Here is a 23,206-nt window from a genome sequence, read left to right on the forward strand (position 1 = left end):
TCTAATAAAAATGAAAGAATGAAATAGCTATTTTCTCAAGGAGCATATTTTAGTCTGCTTTACAGATGAAACATGTTATGTTTGCCAGTTTTGATTTTACACTATTTGCCAATAGTATTCTTACTGCTGAGCATATACAGATTGAGACAAGTAAAATATTTCAGAACTTATACTCATTTTAAAAGCAGAAATATTAGTCACAGGTAATTTTTGAGAGACAGGCTCAGTCTCTCAGTCTCTCAGTCTCTTGTGCCTCTCTATAGATCTGTAGGCAATTACCTATTTTAGAATAAAGCAAGTCAGCATTTCACTCAGACTCAAGAATGGTTATACTCAAAAAAAAAAAAAAAAAAAAAAGAATGGTTATACTCTGATGTTATAGGTCAAGTTCTTCCAGCAGTGGATTCTTTCTTGGGGAACATCTCCTGTGAGGAGTGAGAGATACAGGGAAGGGAAAAGTTGAACTGTGATGAAGTCACAACAGAGGCCTCAGTCTATCCTAGATTCTGTGAGGAACTTTAGAGCTGAAATAGAGCTTCAGAGTCTCCCTGCCTTGAGGCAAGGGGAAGGAGCCACTAATTAAACCTTGCATGAATCCGTCATTGTATGGGGCTACCAGCCCCTCCACTGGGGAGGAAGTTTGACCTTGGGTGAGGTAGCTCCCTTTGACCTCTGCAATGCTTGAGGAGGATCTCGTGAGAGTCTTCCATAGGAGGTCCCCCAGCAGGTGGGGGAGGGTGTGCCTCAGTCCAGAAGGGGGCTGTGGGGAGCACACCGCAACATCCAGTACACCTGGGTTTGCCTAGCCAGTGGCCAAAGACTATGTGGTCAACATGTTCTCTCTTTTCCAACTATCTTTTACATTTCTCTCTTCAAATAGGTAGGAAAGGATGAACTCAAATAGTATCCCCAGCTTCCCCCCAGCTTTATGACTCTTCTTTGATGTTTTTAATCCCTTAGGTAGGGAACCCCAGTTGTAACACTGAGAGAGGGCCCTGAACTGTGTGTATAATGAAATGTAAATGAAATACATATCTCAGAGGAAGAGAGGTAGGAATTAACTTTCCCTAGCAATAGAATCAATGTATTTTTAATTCTTTGTTCCTCTCATTGTGGTGGATTAAAAAAAAAGAAGGTTGAGCTTTTCCAGAACCTCTTTGGCTGTTCTGAACCAGAGGGGACTTAGAAATGAAATAATTCCAGAATATGTTCCTGCTAAATTGCATTCTTGTAATTATAAGAATGGAATGTCTCTGTGGAAGCAACATAAACAGCTAAAGAGTTTATCAACTTGTTTTTTCTCTCCATGATATTATGTTAGCCATTAGCTGATTTCTGAGATTTTAGGGTCAAACAAGGTAATGGATATATATGAATGACTATCTTTTGCAAAACATGACCTGTGACACAGATAATAAATATTTAAAATGATTTATTTAAAGCTCACTGTTACTTGTGGACAGGTTAAACCGCACCACTGATTTCAACCACAACTTAGTTGACTTCTGAGTTTTCTAAAGAGGCGCCAACCAAGAGGGAAGACATATGGGAACATATGTTTATGTATGACTGATTCACTTTGTTATAAAGCAGAAACTAACGCACCATTGTAAAGCAATTATACCCCAATAAAGATGTTAAAAAAAAAAAAAAGAGGCGCCAACCAACATTTTATTTTGGTTCTTTAACTTTTTATCAAAAGAGAAATTGGAAAAAAACAAAAGAGAGAGAGAGAAATTGGTAACAATACTAAATTCATGACAGGTCTATCACCAAAGTTTTATGAATGCCCTCTCTAAGAAAGTATACCACCAGGTGGACAATAAAATAAGTTTATGGTGTCCTCTGGCGAATGGAGACTTATTATATTTTGCTCTTATCTCTGTTTTAACATTGACCCTCTATTTCCTGACTCATACTACTTTTTATTTAATTGGTTTGCTGTTTCAAAGTGGCTGTTGTTGGCCTTGTAGCTGGTGAAGAACATTTCAAGAGAGAAGTAAAAAGTGGGGAAAAAAATACTGTTTTTGTTAATTTGGCTACAGATGATTAGCCAATCAGGAGGGCCAGGAGAGCTAATGGTTTTTTTGGTATGGTTAATTAAATCCTGTGCTGATGGCTTCTGTTTTAGGTATTAAGTCACCCACCTTGTTAGTAGATACTCTGCTCCAATAGCATTGGATTTAGCATTGCAGAATCATTTTTTAAATGTTGAACCTTTGTTCGGGTAACTGATGAAGGGCAAGATGATGGTCTGTGTGCAACTGACGAGAACTGATCATGAGATTTCTAAAGATAATTTGTACGGAATCTCCCTCTACTGTGTTTTAAAAGCAAGATGGCAGGCAAGGAAGTGACACAGACAGGAGCCTTTCTTCACTTCTCCTTTTTAAAAATTATGATTATTCTTTTATTGGAGTATAATTGCTTCACAATGTTCTGTTAGTTTCTGATGCGCAACGAAGTGAATCAGCTCTATGTATAGATATATCCCCTCCCTCTTGGACCTCCCTTCCACCCCCACCATCCCATCTAGGTCATCACACAGCACTGAGCTGAGCTCCCTGTGCTATATAGCAGGTTCCCACTAGCTATCTACTTTACACATGGTAGTGTATATAAGTCAATCCTAAACTCCCAATGTTCCCACCCTCCCCTTTCCCCCCTGTGTCCACATATCTGTTCTCATCAGATATCATATCTGTTCTCATCAGAAACACATCATATCTATGTCTCCGTTTCTATTCCTGCCCTGCAAATAGGTTCATCTGTACCGTTTTTCTAGATTCCACATATATGCGTTAATATACGATATTTGTTTCTCTCTTTCTGACTTACTGCACTCTGTGTGACACACTCTAGGTCCATCCACATCTCTACAAATGAACCAGTTTCATTCCTTTTTAGGGCTGAGTAATATAACATTGTATATATGTACCACATCTTCTTTATCCATTCATCTGTTGATGGACATTTAGGTTGCTTCCATGTCCTGGCTATTGTAAATAGTGCTGCAATGAACACTGAGGTACATGGGTCTTTTTGAATTATGGTTTTCTCCTGGTATATGCCCAGTAGTGGGATTGCTGTGTTATATGGTAGCTCTATTTTTAGTTTTTTAAGGAATGTAAAATGGCTGTATCAATTTACATTCCCACCAACAGTGCAGGAGGGTTCCCTTTTCTCCACACCCTCTGCAGCATTTATTTTTTGTAGATTTTTTGATGATGGCCATTCTGACTGGTGTGAGGTGATACCTCATTGTAGTTTTGATTTTCATTCCTCTAATAATTTGTGATGTTGAGCATCTTTTCATGTGCCTCTTGGCCATCTGTATGTCTTCTTTGGAGAAATGTCTATTTATGTCTTCTGCCCATTTTTGGATTGGGTTGTTTGTTTGTTTGATATTAAGCTCCATGAGCTGTTTGTATATTTTGGGGGATTAATCCTTTGTCCATTGCTTCCTTTACAAATATTTTTTCCCATTCTGAGGGTTGTCTTTTCATCTTGTTTATGGTTTCCTTTGCTGTGCAAAAGCTTTGAAGTTTCATTAGGTCCCATTTGCTTATTTTTGTTTTTATTTCCATTACTCTACAAGGTGGATCAAAAAAGATCTTGCTGTGATTTGTGTCAAAGAGTGTTCTTCCTATGTTTTCCTCTAAGAGTTTTATAGTGTCCGGTCTTACATTTAGGTCTCTAATACATTTTGAGTTTATTTTTATATATGGCATTAGGGAGTGTTCTAATTTCATTCTTTTACATGTAGCTGTCCAGTTTTCCCAGCACCACTTATTGAAGAGACTGTCTTTTCTCCATTGTATATCCTTACCTCCTTTGTCATAGATCAGGTGACTATAAGTGTGTCGGTTTATCTCTGGGCTTTCTATCCTGTTCCATTGATCTATATTTCTGTTTTTGTGCCAGTACCATCCTGTCTTGATATCTGTAGCTTTGTAGTATAATCTGAAGTGAGGGAGCCTCCAGATCCATTTTCCTTTCTCAAGATTGCTTTGGCTATTCAGGGTCTTTTGTGTTTCCATACAAATTGTAAAAATTTTAGTTGTAATTCTGTGAAGAACGCCATTGGTAATTTGATAGGGATTGCATTGAATCTGTAGAATGCTTTGGGTAGTATAGTCATTTTCACAATATTGATTCATCCAATCCAAGAACATGGTATATTTCTCCATCTGTTTGTGTCATCTTTGAGTTCTTTCATCAGTGTTTTATGGTTTTCGGAATACGAGTCTTTTGCCTCCTTAGGTAGGTTTATTCCTAGGTATTTTATTCTTTTTGTTGCATTGGCAAATGGGATTGTTTCCTTAATTTCTCTTTCTGATATTTTGTTGTTAGTGTATAGGAATGCAACTATTTCAAATACATTGATTAAATCTATTAGTTTTTTGGTGGCATTTTTAGGATTTTCTATGTATAGTATCATGTCATCTGCAAACAACGACAGATTTACTTCTTCTTTTCCAATTTATATGCCTTTTATTCCTTTTTCTTCTCTGATTGCCATGGTTAGGACTTCCAATACTTTGTTGAATAGTAGTGGTGAGAGTGGACCTCCTTGTCTTGTTCCTGATCTTAAAGGAAATGCTTTCTGTTTTTCACCATTGAGAATAATATTGAGAATAATGTTTGCTGTGTGTCTGTCGTATATGGCCTTTATTATATTGAGGTAGATTCCCTCTATGCCCACTTTCTGGAGAGTTTTTATCATAACTGGGTGTTGAATTTTGTCAAAACTTTTTTCTGCATCTATTGAGATGATCATGTTTTTTATTCTTTAATTTGTTAATATTGGTGTATCACATTGATTGATTTGTGTATATTGAAGAATCCTTGCATACCTGGGATAAATCCCATGGTACATGATCCTTTTAATGTGCTGTTGGATTCTGTTTGTTAGTATTTTGTTGAGATTTTTGCGTTTATGTTCATCAGTTATATTGGTCTATAATTTTCTCTTTTTTGTGATATCTTTGTCTGGTTTTGGTATCAGGATGATGGTGGCCTCATAGAATGAGGTTGGGAGTGTTCCTTCCTCTGCAATTTTTTGGAAGAGTTTGAGAAGGATAGGTGTTAGCTCTTCTCTAAATGTTTGATAGAATTCGCCTGTGAAGCCATCTGGTCTTGTACTTTTGTTTGTTGGAAAATTTTTAATTAGTTTCACTTTCATTACTTGTGATTTTTCTGTTTATATTTTCTAATTCTTCCTGGTTCAGTCTTGGAAAGTTGTACCTTTCCAAGAATTTGTCCATTTCTTCCAGGTTGTCCATTTTATTGGCATATAGTTGCTTGTAGTAGTCTCTTATGATCCTTTGTATTTTTGCGGTGTCAGTTGTAATTTCTCCTTTTCTCCTTTTTCATTTTTAATTTTATTGATTTCAGTCCTCTCCCTTTTTTTCTTGATGAGTCTGGCTAAAGGTTTATCAATTTTGTTTATCTTTTCAAAGAATCAACTTTTAGTTTTATTGATCTTTTCTTTTGTTGTCTTCATTTCTATGTCAGTTATTTCTGCTCTGATCTTCATGATTTCTTTCCTAATAACTAACTTTGGGTTTTTTGTTGTTGTTCTTCTTCTTCTTTCTCTAGTTCCCTTAGGTGTAAGGTTAGATTGTTTATTTGAGATTTTTCTTGTTCTTGATGTGAGATTGAATTGCTATTAAACTTCCATCTTAGAACTGCTTTTGCTGCATCCCATAGGTTTTGGGTTATTGTGTTTTCATTGTCATTTGTTTCTAGGTTTTTTAAAATTTCTTCTTTGATTTCTTCAGTGATCTCTTGGTTATTTAGCAGTGCACTGTTTAGCCTCCATGGGTTTGTGCTTTTTATAGTTTTTTTCCCATAATTGATTTCTAATCTCATAGCGTTGTGGTTGGAAATGATGCTCGATATGATTTCAATTTTCTTAAATTTTCCAAGGCTTGATTTGTGACCCAAGATGTGATCTGTCCTGGAGAATGTTCCATGTGCACTTGAGAAGAAAGTGTTTTGTGCCATTTTCTGGTGGAATGTCTTATAAATATCAGTTAAGTGTGTTTGGTCTGTTGTGTAATTTAAAGCTTGTGTTTCCTTATTTATTTTCTGTCAGGATGGTCTGTCCATTGGTGTAAGTGGAGTGTTAAAGACCCCCACTATTATTGTGTTACTGTCAATTTCCCCTTTTATGACTTTTAGCATTTGCCTTATGTATTGAGGTGCTCCTATGTTGGGTGCATTAATATTTACAATTCTTATATCTTCCTCTTGGATTGATCCCTTGACCATTATGTAATGTTGTTCCTTGTCTCTTGTAATAGTCTTTATTTTAAAGTCTATTTTGTCTGATATGAGAATTGCAACTCCAGCTTTTTTTTGATTTCCATTTGCATGGAATATCTTTTTCCATCCCCTCACCTTCCGTCTGCATGTGTCCCTAGGTCTGAAGTGTGTCTTTTGTGGGCAGCGTATATACAGGTCTTGTTTTTATATGCATTCAGCCAGTCTATGTGTTTTGGTTGGAGCATTTAATCCATTTACATTCAAGGCAGTTATCGATGTGTGTGTTCCTATTACCATTTTCTTAATTGTTTTGGGTATTTTTCTGTGGGTCTTTTTCTTCTCTTGTATTTCCCACCTAGAGAAGTTCCTTTAGCATTTGTTGTAAAGCTGGTTTGGTGGTGCTGAATTCTCTTAGCTTTTGCTTGTCTGTGAAGCTTTTGATTTCTCCATTGAATCTTAATGAGATCCTGCTAGGTAGAGTAATCTTGGTTGTAGGTTTTCCCCTTTCATCACTTTAAATATATCCTGCCACTGCCTTCTGACCTGCAGAGTTTCTGCTGAAAAGTCATCTGAAAACCTTATGGGAATTCCCTTGTATATTATTTGTTGCTTTTCCCTTGCTGCTTTTAATATTTTTCCTTTGAATTTAATTTTTGTTAGTTTGAGTAATATGTGTCCTGGTGTGTTTCTACTAAGGTTTATCCTGTATGGGACTCTCTGTGCTTCCTGGACTTGGGTGGCTGTTTCCTTTCCCATGTTAGGGAAGTTTTCAACTATAATCTCTTCAAATATTTTCTCAGACACTTTCTCTTTCTCTTATTCTTTGGCACCCCTATAATTCGAATGTTGGTGTGTTTAATGTTTTCCCAGAGGTCTCTGAGACTGTCCTCAATTCTTTTCATTCTTTTTTCTTTATTCTGCTCCATGGCAGTTATTTCCACTATTTTATCTTCCAGGTCACTTTACCATTCTTCTGACTCAGTTATTCTGCTATTGATTCCTTCTAGAGTATTTTTAATTTCAGTTATTGTGTTGTTCATCACTGTTTGCTTAAATTCTAGGTCCTTGTTAAAAATTTCTTTTATTTTCTCCATTCTGTTTCTGAGATTTTGTATCATCCTTACTATCATTACTCTGAATTCTTTTTCAGGTAGGTTGCCTATTTCCTCTTCATTTATTTGGTCTTGTAGGTTTTTACCTTGTTCCTTTGTCTGTAATATATTTTTTTGCCATCTCTTTTTTTTTTTGATGGGTGGGGCTGTGTTCCTGTCTTGCTGGTTGTTTGGCCTGAGTCTTCCAGCATTGGAGTTTGCAGGCAGGTGGGTAGAGCTGGGTCTTGTTGCTGAGATGAAGACCTCTGGGAGGCCTCACTCCGATTAATATTCCCTGGGGCCTGAGGTTCTCTGTTAGTCCAGCGGTTTGGACTCAGAGCTCCCACCACAGGAGCTCGGGCCCAACCCCCGACCTGGGAACCGAGATCACACAAGCCAGGTGGCACAGCCAAAGACAAAAAGGAATAGAACAATAACAAAGAATAAAAGTAAAATAAAATTAGAAAAATAAAAAATATGTTATAAAAAATAAACGTATAAATGAAACAACAACAAGGTAAAAGAGAACCACAATAGCAAGAAAAAAACAACAAAAAAAAGGCCGGAAAAGGCCGTGGCTGTGGGAAGTGGAGTTTAGGCGGGGGCAGGGCCTAGGCAGGGTGGGGCTTAGGTGCGGCGGGGCTTAGGCGAGGGGCAGGGCTTAGGCGGGGTGGCAGGGCTTAGGTGGGGTGGGGGGCAGACCTAGGCTCAGGACCCAAACAGCCAGAAAAGGCCCTAGGGGTGTGGGGGGCAGGGCTTAGGCTCAGCACCACACAGCTGGAGGGGGCCTTGGTGTGCGGAGGTTTAGTCCAGGACCCGAGTGGGCAGAGGAGATGCTGGCCATGTTTCCTTCTGATCCTCTGATCCCCCGAACATCTCTCCATGTCCCCCTGATCCCCTCGTAGTGAGTGGGCCCCTTCCCTCCTCCAACTGCTCCTTAGGTGTGTTGGTCCCCTCCCGCCTCTACTTCTCCTCCCCTCTCACTCCACTCCACATCCTACCCACTCACTCGGGGGTTCCCCCTGTCCCCTTAGGTGTCTGAGGTCCTGCACCAGCACCTGGTAGGTGCCCTAGTTGTCAGGAGATGCAAACTTCGCATCCTCCTACTCTGCCATCTTCTCTTTTCTGTCTCCTGGAATTCTTTTCCATGAGAAAGGAATAATTCTAGTGCATTTTGTTTTCCTCATGCTTCTTGGATTCTCACCAGCAGGTTTTTACAGTCCATTGCTTGCCTCTCAGATTAGAAGAATGCTGGCATATTTTAACAGTTTCCTAGGATTCAAACAGCCTTTAATTAACAGCCAATTGATGCTTTGGAATGTTACCAAAGTATGAGAGACATAACAGGGAGATGGGCTCCTTTCAGCTTCTGAATGCAGTGGAATCCTAGAACAGGGGGCAGAGGTAGGAGTCCCTTGCAAACAGCCTTTGCCCACTGGTATGCAAGGGAGCTGTCTGTGTTGCCATAATATTCCATTGCCTGCTCATTGGTGACCTTCTAAATTCCACCTACTTACGACTGGGAAGGAAGGGGGCAGCTAGTCTTGAATGTTTAAAGCCACAGGGGTGCTAAATAGCTCAGGGATCACATGATATGTAGCTGGATTTGCTGGGTTTAACCCTCCAGTTGCCAGGGAAGTAAGGTACAGCTGCCTGCATTTGCGTTAAGTTTCTTTTCTGTGCCAGGTTCATGTCATCTCGCTGCCAGAGTTTTGGATGCAGTGGAAAAGAGCAGCTCTGTAAAAGAATCCCTCAGACTGCATGTATATTTTGAGCAGGAGTTAGTTTTCAAAGAGGGATGGGGGAGCATTGGAGGGGTTTTCCCTTTGAATCAAGGGATGTTGCTTATAGATTTGTAGCTGACTCAGTCCCGGGTTGTAGGCAGGAAAAGAAGGATGGATTGGGGAGTATGAAATGTTTGAAATGTTAACAATTCCTTATGTAACCAGATAGTTTTAATCCAAGAGGGAAAAAGGAGCAGCTCAACTGGTTTTCTCTGCTTAATGGCACATCTGCTCGTTGGCCGGTTTCCAGTTGAGGTCAATACACTCCATGTCTTGTTTTTTCCAGTGACCCATAAAGCTGGCCTTTTGGTCTCAAAAGAGACCTTGGTGTTTGTGTGTTGTGTGTTTAATATGCACCATGTCCCTGATTGCTCCCTTTGTTCTCCTCTGTGCAGGTGGTACATGCCAGAACCCCGCTCTCCCAGCCCTGGTCCGTCCACCAGCCCCTCCTTTGCAACCATCGCTGGATATTAAACCGTTTCTTCCCTTTCCTCTTGACACTGCGGCCGCAGTCAACCTCTTCCCCAATTTTAATGCGGTAAGTCCCACATCATCTGCATATGCCAGGGTGGTAGGTACTGGAAAACCTTAAGGGCCAGGAGTGAGCTGCTCACTACCTCTCATTTACTCTATGCTTTGTTCCATAGATTGTCTGAAAGCACGTCAGGGTTAGTTGTCTGCCTGGTTGTGTAAGGTCCCCGGAGCCAGGCTCCTTCAAAGGGAAAATGAAAAGAGATGTAATCTGATTAGGTTGATCATGAATTCATGTCTCTCTTTTAGTGTCTTTTTGGACAACACTAACGATTTTATTAGTTTATTTTCCATGCCAAATTCAATTTAATTGAAATTTAATGAATGTGTTAGAGAGCCTTCAAATTCAAGTAGATGTCTAAAAACTTAAACATGTGTTTCTTCTCTCTGGACCTTTTACTTTAATTTTCAAATCTGTTATTTCTTTTCTGATTTAATAAAGAGGACCCTTATAATCACACTAGAGATACATTCCATGTATTCAGCACATTTTCTCTCTTAACTTAAAACAGTGTAGGGTTCTGGTACCAAGAATTTTCATTTTATTTTCTTCCTGCTCAGGCACAGTTCCTCAACTTAAGTCTTTCTTAAATGACCTTGTTTTGGGGGCTTTGTCAGCAGCCTTCTCAACAAAAGTTCAATACTTACCTGTTTTCACTCTTAAGCATGTCTTTATAAGTGGACAGATTCCTCTTATTTATCATCATCTTTTTTTGTACAAGCAGTGAGAATATTCCTAGGATGGAAATAGAAATAAGGATTGAAAAGGTTAGAAGCCAGTGAGTGACATTTTTTTCTAATATCATCTGATTCAGCTCTCAGCCGTTGTTATAATGCAGGTCTGAGTTTATCAATGACAGGACATGTCAACACAACCAAGGTGAAGGGGATTAGGACGCAAGGTCTCTGAATGCCCAGTGAGCTAAATAAAACAGATTTCTTACCCCCATGATGGATTTTAAAAAAATCTGCCCACAATTAGATCATTCTCCTTCAGGAGACAGAAGTGGGTCTTATTTATTTTAATCATGCTTTGTCATGGGGACTTTGGACCTGCCAAGGAGATGGTATGGTTACATACTAGCCTTTACTAAAGGACAAGGGAAAATCACAGTGATTTCATTGCTTTGGGGAGCATGAAGGATTTTCCATAGGAATATTATTTTGAAATTGATGGAACCAAAATAGAACAGCATAAAGATCATATTTCCAAAGTAGAGGTTTCTAATTCTAGGTATTTCAATAAGAGTAGAGGAAAAAATTGCTCAGAATCAAATTTCCTGATTCTTGAATGACCACAGTAAAGTCCCTGGGTTTCCTCTCTCTGAGCTCTTTGCCTGCTCCACTGTTAAGTGGCTTCTTGGCACCATTTTGCTTCCTGCCACCTGGAGATGATCCATCAGGGTGCTTTACCTGGCCTCTGAGACTACTTGGCCTCCTGTCCCTCACGTCTCATATCAGCTCTAGAGAAGCTGAGGTACAATTCCTGGAAGGTTGTAAAAGGCTGGGTTTTAAACTTTTGATTTGCCCTTTGGGAAACATGAAAAGCAAAATGATTAATTTGATTGGCAATGAGTATTATTTGTCATAAAACAAAGATGAGTGATATATGGAGCCATAGGACACTGAGCAAATGTCTTAATCCTCTTTGGTACTGTTTTGTCATCTTTAAAATAAAGGGAGTGGACCTGCTAATCTCTTCCTTTGGGGTTATCCCATTCAAAGTAGTTGAGCTTTTGTGGGCAAAGACAGCATTGCATGGTGGTCAAGCTGGACTCTGAGCTAGAATGACTGGGTTCAAGTCAGAGCTGCTACTCACCATCATCACGACCTTGGGTGAGTCACATAATCCTTATGTATCTCGATATCTTTGTCTGTAAAATGGGACTAATAACCTACTTTGTAGGCTTGTGGTCATGATTATGTGGGTTAAATCATTTAGAACAGGGCTCAGCATTAATAATCATTGCTTTAATGACAGGTATTATATTCATAAATAGCCTGTAAATGCTTATTTTGAATTTGGAGGTTCATTGACTAACTGATTGCCAAAGTTTTACTTGATTCTTTTTCTTCTATGATAATTTGGACTTGTGTTGTTATTTCTTCCATTTAAACCAAGAGACCCTCTGTTGCTCCACCTGTTGGTTATTTCCTTCTAGTGCTGGTCAAGCTGCAGCCAGTCATGGATTAAGCCATTCTTTGTTTCCAACTGAGTGGAATGGTTGCAAAGCCCCAAATCTGGTAGTTTTGGACTGAGAATTATGATCTAGAGCATCTCTTTAAGTAACAGCCTGAGTTCTTGATTTTGTAGCAGGTGTGATTCTCAATCTACAAATTCAGGCTGTGTTAAATGTAACATTTGATTGCTGTAAGTTGATTTTATTTCTGGCTCAAAAGCCCATTTCATTAGTCTGTAGGGAAGTGAAATTTAATGGTTTCAGGATGTGCTAGGGCTCTAGAATCTAACAGATTATCCACCCAGCTTTTGGTGGGAGACTTCCTCTGTTCATCAAGTTATGTGTCCACATAGGCAATCATGGTATGATGAGCCCCTAGTGAGCATGGCCTTTTAGGCCCAAACTCTTGACTTTGAACACACAAACTGGTGAGGCTCTAGCGGTGCCTCCCGCCTAGATGTGCCACACTGCTATTACCTCTTTCCCACCCCACAATTTTCTTTCATCTGACCTTTTGAAACAAAGTCCATGGTGATCAGAAACTGTTTTCCTGTTATATTTCTTCTCTGAGTATATGAGTATAGAATGGTCTATTTGGGATAAAGTGTGGCAGAATGGTAAAGGAAAGAAATTTCAGTTATATACATGTAACAAAATACACACGTGAATATCTGAGATTATTGTCCTTAAATAAGAGTATAAACCATTGGGTTCAGATGTGAGTCAGGAAGAATCATGAAACATCTGTTAAAAAAACACACACACAGGGCTTCCCTGGTGGCGCAGTGGTTGAGAGGCCGCCTGCCGATGCAGGGGACGTGGGTCCGTGCCCCGGTCCGGGAAGATCCCACATGCCGTCGAACGGCTGGGCCCATGAGCCATGGCCGCTGAGCCTGCGCGTCCGGAGCCTGTGCTCCGCAACGGGAGAGGCCCCAAGAGTGAGAGGCCCGTGTACTGCAAAAACAAAGAAACAAACAAAACAAAACAAACAAACAAACAAAACAACACACACACAGTTACGAGAGAAACAGATGTAGGATATGACCTGGGCTATGGATATATAAAAGGACATTCAATAAAATCATTAGGATCCTTTAATATACTTAAAGCCAACTTTAAGGAATAGCAACAGAAGCCATTCCCTTGACCTAGGGATGTTGTATCTCTGGTTGTTCCAGTAGGTTTCAGACAAGAGAAAGTTTCCTTTAATTCCTCATATACCCCTACTCTATCCTTCAATCTCTTCACTGGAGTTTCAGTGCTTAGGACCATTCTTATCTCAGTGATCCCATTCTGCGTGTGCATTTCTTGAAAGGAACCAATCCTGGAAATAGGTAAATGGTATTTAGTAATGAAATATTTCTTTTCTAAGTAGTATGAGCTTGGTCCATTCAGTCAACTGCTAGTTATCAAGCATCTTCTAAGTGCTAGGAATAGTGATAACAAAATTTATGTTATGACCTCTACCATGAAATAATTTAGTTTATAAAGGAGAAGCTGACAAATAAATAAATATTTATAAATATGGGTGCTTTTATAGAGAATGATGTCTAGGATAGAATGGCTGCTCAAGGACAGGAGTGAAAGGCTGTCCTTATGTTTGTCTTAGTGAGGGATTGGTGAGAAAAATAGAAACTATTCTAGGCATGCCGACAGGAAGGGAATTAATAGAAGGATTTAGATGCTTAAAAAACATTTGGAGGTGTTGGGCAAACAAAGGTCAGGGAAGGCTGTTGCTGGCTCTTGGTTTTTCTACTTGCTTTCATAGAGTCAGGAAGTTGCAGAAATACAGGATGCCCAATAATCCCAGTTACTTTCATCCAAATCCCACGATTTTGGATTTTTTTTTAAGAAGATAACAATAGATTATAATCCATTGAATAAAATAGGAATCCATGATTCCACACAGATATAATTAAACACAGAGAAGGTAAAGCTTTTACTTCCAGTAGAATGCCTGTGAATAAATGTAGGAGGAAAAATGAAAATAAAAAATTGGCATTTGGCAAACATTCAAGTTATTTAGCCAGGGGACATATAGGGAACAGGATATTTACACAGTCTCCAGATATTTCCACACAAATACCTACTAATTACAAAGAAAAAAAGGAACTTTACAGTGGAGAAACCTAGCAGGCACCATCTGACTCAAATGATCAGTGTTATCATCTGTAATTCGGCAAATAAAGATCACGTGCCACCCAGTAGGACACGGTAAGACAGCTTCACTAATGTGATATCTGAAAGACGTGTATCTCGAGTACTTAGTGGGCTCTTACACTGAAAATTGCTGGCCGAGATCTGTGGGAACGTACGCCTCAGGCTTCCTGTCTCTAGGATGTAAGGGGGAGCACGTAAGAGCGGAAGCAGTGCTGAGTTGCCAACAGAAGACTTGACGTGATGGCAGAATGGAAAGGACTATTGAGAATCAGAAAAGCTAAAAGTTTCTGCAATCTTGGGCAAGAAGCTAAGTCCATTGGAGCCCCAGTGTCCTGTGCCAGAAAAGGATAGTGGCTAACTATCTCTTAGGTTTGTTACCAGCAAGGTAGCTGAGTTTTAAAATGCTGGAAATGGAAGCAGAGAATGGGCTTGGGTAAGACCTTGGGATATTGTTTAGATTGGAGCTAACCTGTAAAAAATGGCTATACTCCCTGACAATTTTCTCCAAAGGTCTCTGAACTGCCTTTTTGTTTTTCATGTCTCTAACATATTTTCTTCATATTCTGCTCAGTAGTCATGACAATAATGAACATTGCGAATATCATTGAAAAGTACAAGTTTTGGAGGACATGTTGATGGAAGCTGACAGTGAACCTGACTCCATGCTCCCCTCCCATGACTATATTTCTTGTTGGCATAAAGATTAAATGAGTAAGCTCGACCTAGTGCACCTGCATAAGCCAGATACTCAGCAAATATTGAGTCTTGTCTCTTCCAGAAGATTCACAAGGAAGTGTAAGGAGGTCATGCAGAGTGCAAAGAGGCAGCAAGGTGTGCAAAAACAGGAGATGACTATTTTGTTTTTCAGTCTGCCCTGGCTAATATTCTTTAACAGTAAAAAAAAAAAAAAAAAAAGTAAATTAGCCTAGAAATTTTGACTCTGTCCTGTTCCTCTGTGTAATATGACTTCATTGCCAGAGAGGGAGCAAATGGGGAGGAAGAAAGGGGGAAGAGAAAGAGGCTGAGAGAGATCAAATCCTAGCATCTGACTCCAGTTCTGAGTTTTCAAAAACACTGGCCCTACAAGCAACCAGCCATATAAACTTGAATGTGGCATTAGTTTGGGCTCAGAAGTTTTATCAGTTGGTGGGGGGGCAGGAAAGTGAACTTGATGTGTCCTGTAGGAGTGCTTCTCATAATTAGGGTGCATGTGAAGAATCAAGGGAATCGTGTTAAAATGCAAATTGTGATTTAGTAGTTCAGGGATAGGGCCTGAGATTTTGAACATATGTGGGTAGAGGGAGGGAAAGCCAGGAGAATGACTACATACACTGGATACTTCTTAAACGCTTCTGCAGAGTATCTCTTCATTCACTCAACAAATATTTATTGAGGGCCTACTATGTGCTGGGCCCTTAGGATTCCACAGCAAAACTAACAGGCCAAGTCTCTGCCACTGTGGAACTTGCTTTTTGGTGTATGTGTGGTGGGGCATTGGGGACATTTGAAGCTATTGGTAGCTGCAGCTCTACCCCAGGCATGATCCTTCTACGGTGTGCTTTAGCTCCCAGAAATACTAGGAGCCTTCCTTATAGGGTGACATTGTTCAGGACTTTGGTCATAGGTGCCATTTATTGAATGCTTAGTATGCACCATATACCTGAAATCATCACTTGCATCCCAACTGGTTAAAAGCAAAATTTTGCTGTGAAATTTTTAAGCTTTTATGTGTGTCACAATCTCCAAATTGTTGGCGAGAAAAATACAGGAATGAGTTTTTCATTCGTTTATTCGTTCAATGCTTTCTTCATTCTACAAACTTTTGAGACCACTGGAAAAATTCTATAGATTGAAAACTGTGCCTCCTAAAAATAGCTGCATCAAAAGTATCTGTTGTAAAGAAAGTACTAATAAGTATAATGGAGAGGATGAGGAGGGAGAAGAGGTAATTCATCTCTTACTCACTGATTCACTCTCTGGGCATTTGTTAGGCACCAGCTATCTGTCTGACACTCTAGTAGACCTGGAAATACAAGAGAAAGAATAGGAGGAGTGGGAGGAATGGTCTTTGTAACTATGGCATCAACCCAGTTGATTCATCACTCTTGAAAATACTCTTCTATCAGCAGGTGGTAAAGCATCTAGATACAAAAACACTACATTAGGGTTTGCCTGGTGGCGCAGTGGTTGAGAGTCCGCCTGCCCATGCAGGGGACACGGGTTCGTGCCCCGGTCCGGGAAGATCCCACATGCAGCGGAGGGGCTGGGCCCGTGAGCCATGGCCGCTGAGCCTGCGCGTCCGGAGCCTGTGCTCCGCAATGGGAGAGGCCACAACAGTGAGAGGCCTGCGTACCGCAAAAAACAAACAAACAAAACAGAAAAAACCCACTACATTAGACAATAAGGTCTATGCAAGCATCAGACAATAAGGTCTATGCAAGCATGCGGTGAAATAGTTAAAACGTTCTATAAAGAACTCAGTAATTAAATCCTTAAATAAAGGCCTGTGAAAATAAGTGCTACCTGAGGCCAAGGGAAGGAGTGGTTACTTGGAGATGGCCAAGGAAAGCTATATGGTAAAAGTTAAGGTTTAATTTGAGATTCGTAATTGGTTCCAAATTTGTCTCTTTCATTAAGTTATAGAGCCTGGGATATCACAAAGACTCAATACACATGTCTTTTTTTTTTTGAATTGAAATGTAGTTGGTTTACAATGTGTTATTTTCTGGTGTGCAGCAAAATGACTCAGAGATATATATATATATTTTTTTTCATATTCTTTTCCATTATGGCTTATAACAGAACATTGAATATAGTTCCCTGTGCTATACAGTAGGATCTTGTTGTTTATTTATTTTATATATAGTAGTGTGTATCTGCTAATCCCAAACTCCTAATTTATCCCTCCCCCACCCCCTTTCCCCCTTGGTAACCATAAGTTTGTTTTCTGTGTCTGTCAACACACATTTCTTGAATGAATGAGTGGAGGGTAGATGGATGCATGATAGAAAGATAGAAAGACAGATGATAGAGAGATGATAGAGAGATAGGAAAAATGCTTGACAGAAAACTAATAGAGGAGAAATAGTCATTACAGTTGTATCATATGAAACATAACGGGAGGAAATGTCTCAATGAAAATTTTAAAAATCTAAATACTGCTTCATACGTTAGATTATTTCTATTTAACTGAAGTTATTAATTTATGCAATTATTAGGAAATATAAGGGAACATAGCATCAAGCCATCCCCTTAATATGCATTTATAATTTTATGTTGGCTCATATATTTATTTACTCCCATTATATAAAAGGACAGTGACGTAAAAATCCCAGTGATTGCCTATAGAATGTATTCTAAAATCAGTCCCTTGTATTATTCATTAACTATTTCATGTGAGTCCAGAACGGCTGTCACCATAAAAATGTTGGTGAGGCACTTTAGGACTCTAAAAGGACAAATTTAAGTATGCTTAACATACAGAGATTATTCTGCAGGTTAAACATGCATTTATAATATTACAGGTGAATGACAAAAATACAGAACTCAAAATAGAAAATTTCAAATTCAACTTTTTGTTATCTTCAGATATATAGCCTTTAGGATCTTTATTTCCTCCATCTTTAAAATGGAAAGACTACCATATTTACTGGCACATTTTGTCTCCTGTTTTTTCAAAAATTATTCTTGACTTTGGCTTGCCCCTGTGGCTCTGTACTTTGTTACCTGATCCAGCTACGGGGATGCCTCCCCTCCCTCAGCCAGGATTAGAGTTAACAGAAACAGTGTTAATTACATCTCCATTTGTTTGGTTCAGAGAGATGTCAATTAAATTCAGTTTACACGGAGAAGTTGAGGAAGATGGCGGAAAAGACGCGGAGATCACCTTCCTCCCCACAGATACATCAGAAATATATCTACACGTGGAACTGCTCCTATAGACACCCACTGAACGCTGGCAGAAGACCTCAGACCTCCCAAAAGTCAAGAAAGTCCCCACGTACATGGGTAGGGCAAAAGAAACAAGAAAAAACAGAGACAAAAGAATAGGGACGGGACCTGCACCAGCGGGAGGGAGCTGTGAAGGAGGAAAGGTATCCACACACTAGGAAGCCCCTTCGCGGGCGGAGACTGCGGGTGGAGCGGGGGGGGGAGCTTTGGAGCCGTGGAGGAGAGTGCAGCAACAGGGGTGCGGAGGGCAAAGTGGAGAGATTCCCGCACAGAGGATCGGTGCCGAGTAAACTCACCAGCCCGAGAGGCTTGTCTGCTCACCCGCCGGGGCGGGCGGGGCTGGGAGCTGAGGTTCGGGCTTCGGTCAGGGAGAGGACTGGGGTTGGCGGCGTGAACACAGCCTGCAGGGGGTTAGTGCACCACGGCTAGCCGGGAGGGAGTCCGGGGAAAAGTCTGGACCTGCCGAAGAGGCAAGAGTCGTTTTCTTCCCTCTTTGTTTCCTGGTGCACGAGGAGAGGGGATTAAGAGCGCTGCTTAAACGAGCTCCAGAGACGGGCGCAAGAGGTGGCTATCAGCACAAACCCCAGAGACGGCCATGAGACGCTAAGGCTGCTGCTGCCGCCACCAAGAAGCCTGTGTGCGAGCACAGGTCACTATCCACACCCCCCTTCCGGGAGCCTGTGCAGCCCGCCACTGCCAAGGTCCCGGGATCCAGGGTCAACTTCCCCGGGAGAACGCACGGCGCGCCTCAGGCTGGTGCAACGTCACGCCGGCCTCTGCCGCCGCAGGCTCGCCCCGCACTCCTTGCACCTCCCTCCCCCCGGCCTGAGTGAGCAGAGCCCCCGAATCAGCTGCTCCTTTAACCCCGTCCTGTCTGAGCGAAGAACAGACGCCCTCTGGTGACCTACAAGCAGAGGTGGGGCCAAATCCAAAGCTGAGCCCCTGGGAGCTGTGAGAACAAAGAAGAGAAAGGGAAATCTCTCCCAGCAGCCTCAGAAGCAGTGGATTAAAGCTCCACAATCAACTTGATGTACCTGCATCTGTGGAATACATGAACAGACAAAGAATCATCCCAAATTGAGGAGGTGGACTTGAGAGCAAGATATATTATTTTTTCCCCTTTTCCTCTTTTTGTGAGTGTGTATGTGTATGCTTCTGTGTGAGATTTTGTCTGTATAGCTTTGCTTTCATCATTTGTCCTAGGGTTCTGTCCGTCCATTTTTGGTTTTTTTTACTTAAAAAAATTTTTTTTCTTAATAATTATTTTAATAACTTTATTTTATTTTATCTTACTTTATTTTATTTTATCCTCTTCCTTCCTTCCTTCCTTCCTTCCTTCCTTTCTTTCTTTCTATTTTTCTCCCTTTTATTCTGAGCCATGTGGATGAAAGGCTCTTGCTGCTGCAGCCAGGCATCAGGGCTGTGCCTCAGAGGTGGGAGAGCCAACTTGAGGACACTGGTCCACAAGAGACCTCCCAGCTCCACATGATATCAAATGGCAAAAATCTCCCGGAGATCTCCATCTCAACACCAGCACCCAGCTTCACTCAACGACCAGCAAGCTACAGTGCTGGACACCCTATGCCAAACAACTAGCAAGACAGGAACACAAACCCACCCATTAGCAGAGAGGCTGCCTAAAATCATACTAAGTTCACAGACACCCCAAAACACACCACCAGACGTGGAAATGCCCACCAGAAAGACAAGATCCAGCCTCATCCACCAGAACACAGGCACCAGTCCCCTCCACCAGGAAGCCTACACAACCCACTGAATCAACTTTAGCCACTGGGGACAGACACCAAAAACAATGGGAACTACGAACCCGCAGCCTGCAAAAAGGAGACCCCAAACACAGTAAGATAAGCAAAATGAGAAGACAGAAAAACACACAGCAGATGAAAGAGCAAGCTAAAAACCCACCAGACCTAACAAATGAAGAGGAAATAGGCAGTCTACCTGAAAAAGAATTCAGAAACATGATAGGAAAGATGATCCAAAATCTTGGAAATAGAATAGAGAAAATGCAAGAAGCATTTAACAAGGACCTAGAAGAACTAAAGAGGAAACAAGCAATGATGAACAACACAATAAATGAAATTAAAAATACATTAGAAGGTATCAATAGCAGAATAACTGAGGCAGAAGAACGGATAAGTGACCTGGAAGGTAAAATAGTGGAAATAACTACTGCAGAGCAGAATAAAGAAAAAAGAATGAAAAGAACTGAGGACTGTCTCAGAGACCTCTGGGACAACATTAAACACACCAACATTCGACTTATAGGGTTCACAGAAAAAGAAGAGAAAGATAAAGGGACTGAGAAAATATTTGAAGAGATTATAGTTGAAAACTTCCCAAATATGGGAAAGGAAATAGTTAATCAAGTCCAGGAAGCACAGAGAGTCCCATAGAGGATAAATCCAAGGAGAAACACGTGAAGACACATATTAATGAAACTATCAAAAATTAAATACAAAGGAAACATATTAAAAGCAGCAAGGAAAAACAAAAAATAACATACAAGGTAATCCCCATAAGGTGAACAGCTGATCTTTCAGCAGAAAGTCTGCAAGCCAGAAGGGAGTGGTAAGACATACTTAAAGTGATGAAGGAGAAGAACCTACAACAAAGATTACTCTACCCAGCAAGGATCTCATTGAGATCTTTTTGTTCTTGTTGTTGGGGGTAGGAGTTTATTAATTAATTTATTTATTTTTGCTGTGTTGGGTCTTTGTTTCTGTGCATGGGCTTTCTCTAGTTGCGGCGAGCGGGGGCCACTCTTCATTGCAGTGTGCGGGCCTCTCACTACCGCGGCCTCTCTTGTTGCGGAGCACAGGCTCCAGACGCGCAGGCTCAGTAGTTGTGGCTCACAGGCCCAGTTGCTCCACGGCATGTGGGATCCTCCCAGACCAGGGCTCAAACCCGTGTCCCCTGCATTGGCAGGCAGATTCTCAACGACTGTGCCACCAGGGAAGCCCCCTCTCATTGAGATTTGATGGAGAAATTAAAATCTTTACAGACAAGCAAAAGCTGAGAGAGTTCAGCACCACCAAACCAGCTTTACAACAAGTGCTAAAGGAACTTCTCTAGGCAAGAAACACAAGAGAAGGAAAAGACCTACAATAACAAACCCAAAGCAATTAGGAAAATGGGAATAGGAACATACATATCGATAATTACCTTAAGTGTAAATGGATTAAATGCCCCCACCAAAAGACACAGACTGGCTGAATGGATACAAAAACAAGACCCATATATATGCTGTCTACGAGAGACCCACTTCAGACCTAGGGACACATACAGACTGAAAGTGAGGGGATGGAAAAAGATATTCCATGCAAATGGAAATCAAAAGAAAGCTGGAGTAGTAATTCTCATATCAGACGAAATAGACTTTAAAATAAAGGCTATTACAAGAGACAAAGAAGGACATCACATAATGATCAAGGGATCTATCCAAGGAGAAGATATAAGAATTGTAAATATTTATGCACCCAACATAGGAGCACCTCAATACATAAGGCAAATACTAACAGCCATAAAAGGGGAAATTGACAGTAACACAATCATAGTAGGGGACTTCAACACCCCACTTTCACCAATGGACATATCATCCAAAATGAAAATAAATAAGGAAACACAAGCTTTAAATTATACATTAAACAAAAAGGACTTAATTGATATTTATAAGACATTCCATCCGAAAACAACAGAATACACATTTTTCTCAAGTGCTCATGGAACATTCTCCAGGATAGATCATACCTTGGGTCACAAATCAAGCCTCGGTAAATTTAAGAAAATTGATATCATATCAAGTATCTTTTCCAACCACAACGCTATGAGACTAGATATCAATTACAGGAAAAGATCTGTAAAAAATACAAACACATGGAGGCTAAACAAAACACTACTTAATAACGAAGTGATCACTGAAGAAATCAAAGAGGAAATCAAAAAATACCTAGAAACAAATGACAATGGAGACACGACAACCCAACCCCTATGGGATGCAGAAAAAGAGTTCTAAGAGGGAAGTTTATAGCAATACAATCCTACCTTAAGAAACAGGAAACAGCTCAAACAGCCTAACCTTGCACCTAAAGCAATTAGAGAAAGAACAAAAAAAAACCCCACCAAATTTAGCAGAAGAAAAGAAATCATAAAGATCACATCAGAAATAAATGAAAAAGAAATGAAGGAAACGATACCAAAGATCAATAAAACTAAAAGTGGTTTTTTGAGAAGACAAACAAAATTGATAAACCATTAGCCAGACTCATCAAGAAAAAGAGGGAGAAGACTCAAATCAATAGAATTAGAAATGAAAAAGGAGAAGTAACAACTGACACTGCAGAAATATAAAAGATCATAAGAGATTACTACAAGCAACTCTATGCCAATAAAATGGACAACCTGGAAGAAATGGACAAATTCTTAGAAATGCACAACCTACCGAGACTAAACCAGGAAGAAATAGAAAATATGAACAGACCAATCAAAAGCAATGAAATTGAAACTGTGATTAAAAATCTTCCAACAAACAAAAGCCAAGGACCAGATGGCTTCACAGGCGAATTCTATCAAACATTTAGAGAAGAGCTAACACCTATCCTTCTCAAACTCTTCCAAAATATAGAAGAGGAAGGAACACTCCCAAACTCATTCTATGAAGCCACCATCACCCTGATACCAAAACCAGACAAAGATGTCACAAAGAAAGAAAACTACAGGCCAATATTGCTGATGAATATAGATGCAAAAATTCTCAACAAAATACTAGCAAACAGAATCCAACAGCACATTAAACGGATCATACACCATGATCAAGTGGGGTTTATTCCAGGAATGCAAGGATTCTTCAATATACGCAAATCAATCAATGTGATACACCATATTAACAAATTGAAAGAGAAAAACCATATGATCATCTTAATAGATGAAGAGAAAGCTTTTGACAAAATTCAACACCCATTTATGATAAAAAACCCTGCAGAAAGTAGGCATAGAGGGAACTTTCCTCAACATAGTAAAGGCCATATATTACAAACCCACAGCCAACATCATCCTTAATGGTGAAAAACTGAAACCATTTCCACTAAGATCAGGAACAAGGCAAGGTTGCCCACTCTCACCACTCTTATTCAACATAGTTTTGGAAGTTTTAGCCACAGCAATCAGAGAAGAAAAAGAAATAAAAGATATCCAAATTGGAAAAGAAGAAGTAAAGCTG

At 40.2% G+C, this 23,206-nt stretch overlaps 1 protein-coding gene across 6 annotated transcripts in view; it reads left to right on the plus strand.

Moving 5' to 3' along the window:
- Positions 1 to 23,206, plus strand: part of ZNF385D (zinc finger protein 385D) — a 940,592-nt gene that overhangs the window by 680,057 nt on the left and 237,329 nt on the right. For all 6 annotated transcript variants that reach the window (XM_049710123.1, XM_049710121.1, XM_049710122.1 and 3 more), the window contains one exon: positions 9,541 to 9,683. In XM_049710123.1, coding sequence (XP_049566080.1) covers positions 9,541 to 9,683 — 143 coding nt within the window. The remainder of the gene's footprint in view (positions 1 to 9,540; positions 9,684 to 23,206) is intronic.

The sequence above is a fragment of the Orcinus orca genome, chromosome 5 (assembly GCF_937001465.1).
Source record: "Orcinus orca chromosome 5, mOrcOrc1.1, whole genome shotgun sequence".
NCBI lineage: Eukaryota > Metazoa > Chordata > Mammalia > Artiodactyla > Delphinidae > Orcinus > Orcinus orca.